The 3,747-nt window shown below is 34.6% G+C and overlaps 1 protein-coding gene across 1 annotated transcript in view; it reads left to right on the forward strand.

Moving 5' to 3' along the window:
* Positions 1–3,747, forward strand: part of SUZ12 (SUZ12 polycomb repressive complex 2 subunit) — a 117,133-nt gene that overhangs the window by 49,882 nt on the left and 63,504 nt on the right. The window contains exon 8 of the mRNA XM_011937696.1: positions 2,842–2,910. Within this exon, the coding sequence (XP_011793086.1) occupies positions 2,842–2,910 (69 nt within the window). The remainder of the gene's footprint in view (positions 1–2,841; positions 2,911–3,747) is intronic.

Here is a 3,747-nt window from a genome sequence, read left to right on the forward strand (position 1 = left end):
TGCGTATCAAAAAAAAAAAAAAAAAAAAAGTATGGGAATCCTTTAATCATCTTGTTAGATGCCTGATCTTATATATATGACTTATTAGGACTAATTATTAAGGAATTATAGCACAACTCATATACTGTTGTCTTCAACGTAGTTGGTGACTTTGGAAGGTGGCAGATTTAGCCCAGTGATTGTCGTCTTTCCCAAAATGTTTTCAGAACTCCTTTTTTACTATTACAGCAATATAATATCCATTGTTGGAATAAGCATATCACTCCCTTTAAAGTCATACTCTCAGTCGTGATATTAATTCTGGTATATTTATTAAAGTCAGCTTATGCTTTACTCTTTCTAGGAGTATTCAACTTCTATAGGCGAACACTGCCCCAACAAAGTAGAAATATAGGTGAGGAAAAGGGCGTCATTTATTGAATCCATTTTGCTAGATTTCGTGTAAGCTGTTTCTGAAGTCGCCCAAGAAAATTTTCTGAAATTTCTTGAATTTTTAAATATTCTCCTTTTCGATGACCTTTTGATAATTATTTCCTTTGTTAAATCTGACCTACAGTAACATTACCTTTCTAAAGAACAGAAATACTTGGTGTTGGGGGAGGAGTGGCTTTTGTATAGTTGCTTATGAGGTTTGTTTTGTTTTGTTTTTTCCTAAGGAAGGCTGGGTTGCTTTTGTGATTTATCTGTTTCAAATGGTTGTTAACATTCAATTCTATTCACTTCTCCTGTATACAACTTCATAAAGGTAGAAGAGATGAACCTTAGAACTTACAGTCTTTTTCTGCAGACAGAATTTCTTAATCATTACATAAACATTATTCTGAAAAGTTTTCAGTAATTTCATGGCCCTCCTCAATAGTAATTTTCAGTATTTATACTGAATAGCTCTTTGCAACTAGCTTAAAAGAGTCCTTTATTTTTCTTCTTTTTTCTCTCTTATCTGTGGAGATTGAAAATATATTGCCATCCTTCAGAAAGCACTTCTTACTGTACTCTATTGGATGAAACTTTACTATTGAAGTTTTCAGTAACTCTAAAGGTAAAGAGAGAAGCTTTTTTTCCCTCAAGATCTTCGCTATGGAGGCTCTTGTCATTCACTTGAAATATAGATTGTATCAGTTCTGCTCTAATATCAATATTTTACTATATTTACATTAACATTTCTCTACTGTTAATTTTTACAGTAGTTGACTACAGTAAATGCTCTTTTTTGGCCAGGCGTGGTGGCTCACGCCTTTAATCCCAGCACATTGGGAGGTGGGGATGGATGGATCACCTGAGGTCAGGAGTTCAAGACCAGCCTGACCAACATGCTGAAACCCTGTCTCTACTAAAAATGCAAAAATTAGCCGGGCGTGGTGGCGCATGCCTGTAATCCCAGCTGAGGCTGAGGCAGGAGAATTGCCTGAACCCGGGAGGTAGAGGTTGTATCGACCTGCGATCACATCGTTGTACTGCAGCCTGGGCAACGAGTGAAACTCCATCTCAAAAAAAAAAAAAAGGAAAAAAAATTTATTTTTGAGGAATGAGATTATTTATAATTTTTGGTGTCTGCATTCAAGCATTACAAAGTAATAAATTGATGTGGAATACATTTGACTTTTCAAGTTCTAAATAGGAAGGCACTATATGAATATAAAGAGAAACTTTTTTTCTAATTAAATTATATATGGGTATAGCTTTTTAGACTCTCTAGAACATATCATAGACCACCTTAAGAGCTAAGATGAGGCTTGTTTTACAATCCATTCATTCTTTAATTTTTTGAGAGATTATAGTTAAGTTTCTGTTTTTCGGGAAATAACTTTTTTCTCTTAAATTTGTCAGGTTAAAAGCTAATAATTTTATTATGATTCGATGGATGATCGTTCCCTAACTTCAAAAATTTTTCATGATGACATATCATTGAGCTTTAGGCTTCGCTGATAATCTTTGAGGATACCTTATGAACTTCAAATATATTTTATAGAATATTTCTTTTTTTTTTTTTGAGACGGAGTCTCGCTCTGTTGCTGGGGCTGGAGTGCAGTGGCCGGATCTCAGCTCACTGCAAGCTCCGCCTCCCGGGTTTACGCCATTCTCCTGCCTCAGCCTCCAGAGTAGCTGGGACTACAGGCGCCCGCCACCTCGCCTGGCTAGATTTTTGTATTTTTTTTTTAGTAGAGACGGGGTTTCACCGTGTTAGCCAGGATGGTCTCGATATCCTGACCTCGTTATCCACCCGTCTCGGCCTCCCAAAGTGCTGGGATTACAGGCTTGAGCCACCGCACCCGGCCAGAATATTTCTTTTTTTATGTGATGATGCTAGTCCATATTTGTTGTGTTGCTTAGTATATGTATTAAGTGTTTCAGAATACACATAATTTATATTTGTTTGGCTCAATTCAACAGATACTTGAATACCTACCACGTATAAGGCACTATGCCAGCACTACATAGCTTTCCTTGAAGGAGAACTGTCACTGCCCTTCAGGAGCATATAATCTAGTAGGATAAATAAAATATTTACATGAGTTTTACGTGTAGGAAACAATGAAAACTAAGTGTCAAAATAAACATAAACCAGGTACCATGGGTAAGGAGAAATCACTGGTTTGGGAATAATTGGGAAAAAAGTTAAATGAAAACAAGTTAGCGTTTTTAGATGGGGCTTGAAGACTTGTCTGCTGTATTATACATGGTCTCCATAGTATTCATTGTTATGGCTAATTATCCATAATTTATCTTACTAAAAATAATCAAAATCTGATTTCCATCTTGCCTATTAGAGTGACAATAAAGTATAATTTGTTTCTTTTTCCCAGTTGAGAAGTGATTATTTTGTTTATCTGTTTCTTCCAGGAAAACATTTAAAGTTGATGATATGTTATCAAAAGTAGAGAAAATGAAAGGAGAGCAAGAATCTCATAGGTAAGATAACCTATCAGTTTACATTAAGTGATATGCTTTAGGAAAGAGGAAAAATTACAGTGATCATTTTCCTAGTGATCACCTTGATATAAGGAGTTAGAAGGAATCTTAGAGGTCAGTTTGGTCCAAACTCACACACAAGTCAGGAATTAATTTCTGTAGCATTCCTGGCAGAGAATCCTTAAGCTTTGGCTTGAATACCTCCAGTGTAGTTGTATTTATTATTGTTTGTCTTTATTACCAGTTTCTTCTATTTTGAGTGAAACCTCTGACTTCTGCTGTTGGTCTTAACTCTACCACCTCATTTAAAGAGGGCTACTCATATTTATGCATATGTGCTAGGTACTGTGGCAGGGACTTCACAATATCACATATCTTGTAAGTTATTCTCAAATATGAAAGGGGTTCTCTTTTTTTCCATCTTTTTCTTATTTAAATCTGTCAGGCAACATATTCATAACTTTCATTTCATATTTGAAATATGTTTTTCACATAGTTTCAGAAACTTGAACATTTGGACAGAATCTACTTATACATTATCAAATATATACCTAGAACTAATCCCTAAATGTTCTGACTAGTCTAGTATCTGTCTACTCTAGATAGTATGCTTCTATTTATTTTTTGATATGTAAACTTTATTTTTTGATGTTTTTGATAGAAAATTGAATATTCTAAAGAGAAATAGCAGTTTGGGTGGTGTTTGTTCATTCATTAACTACCAATGGAGAGAATGCAGAACTAAAATTACTAGATTTTTGAAAAAATAGAGTTGGAAAATTTGTCACAATGTATTTTTCTTTTCCTCCTAAAGTTTTTTTTTTTTTTTTTTTTTTT

Source organism: Colobus angolensis, unplaced genomic scaffold (assembly GCF_000951035.1).
Source record: "Colobus angolensis palliatus isolate OR3802 unplaced genomic scaffold, Cang.pa_1.0 Scaffold167, whole genome shotgun sequence".
NCBI classification, from domain to species: domain Eukaryota; kingdom Metazoa; phylum Chordata; class Mammalia; order Primates; family Cercopithecidae; genus Colobus; species Colobus angolensis.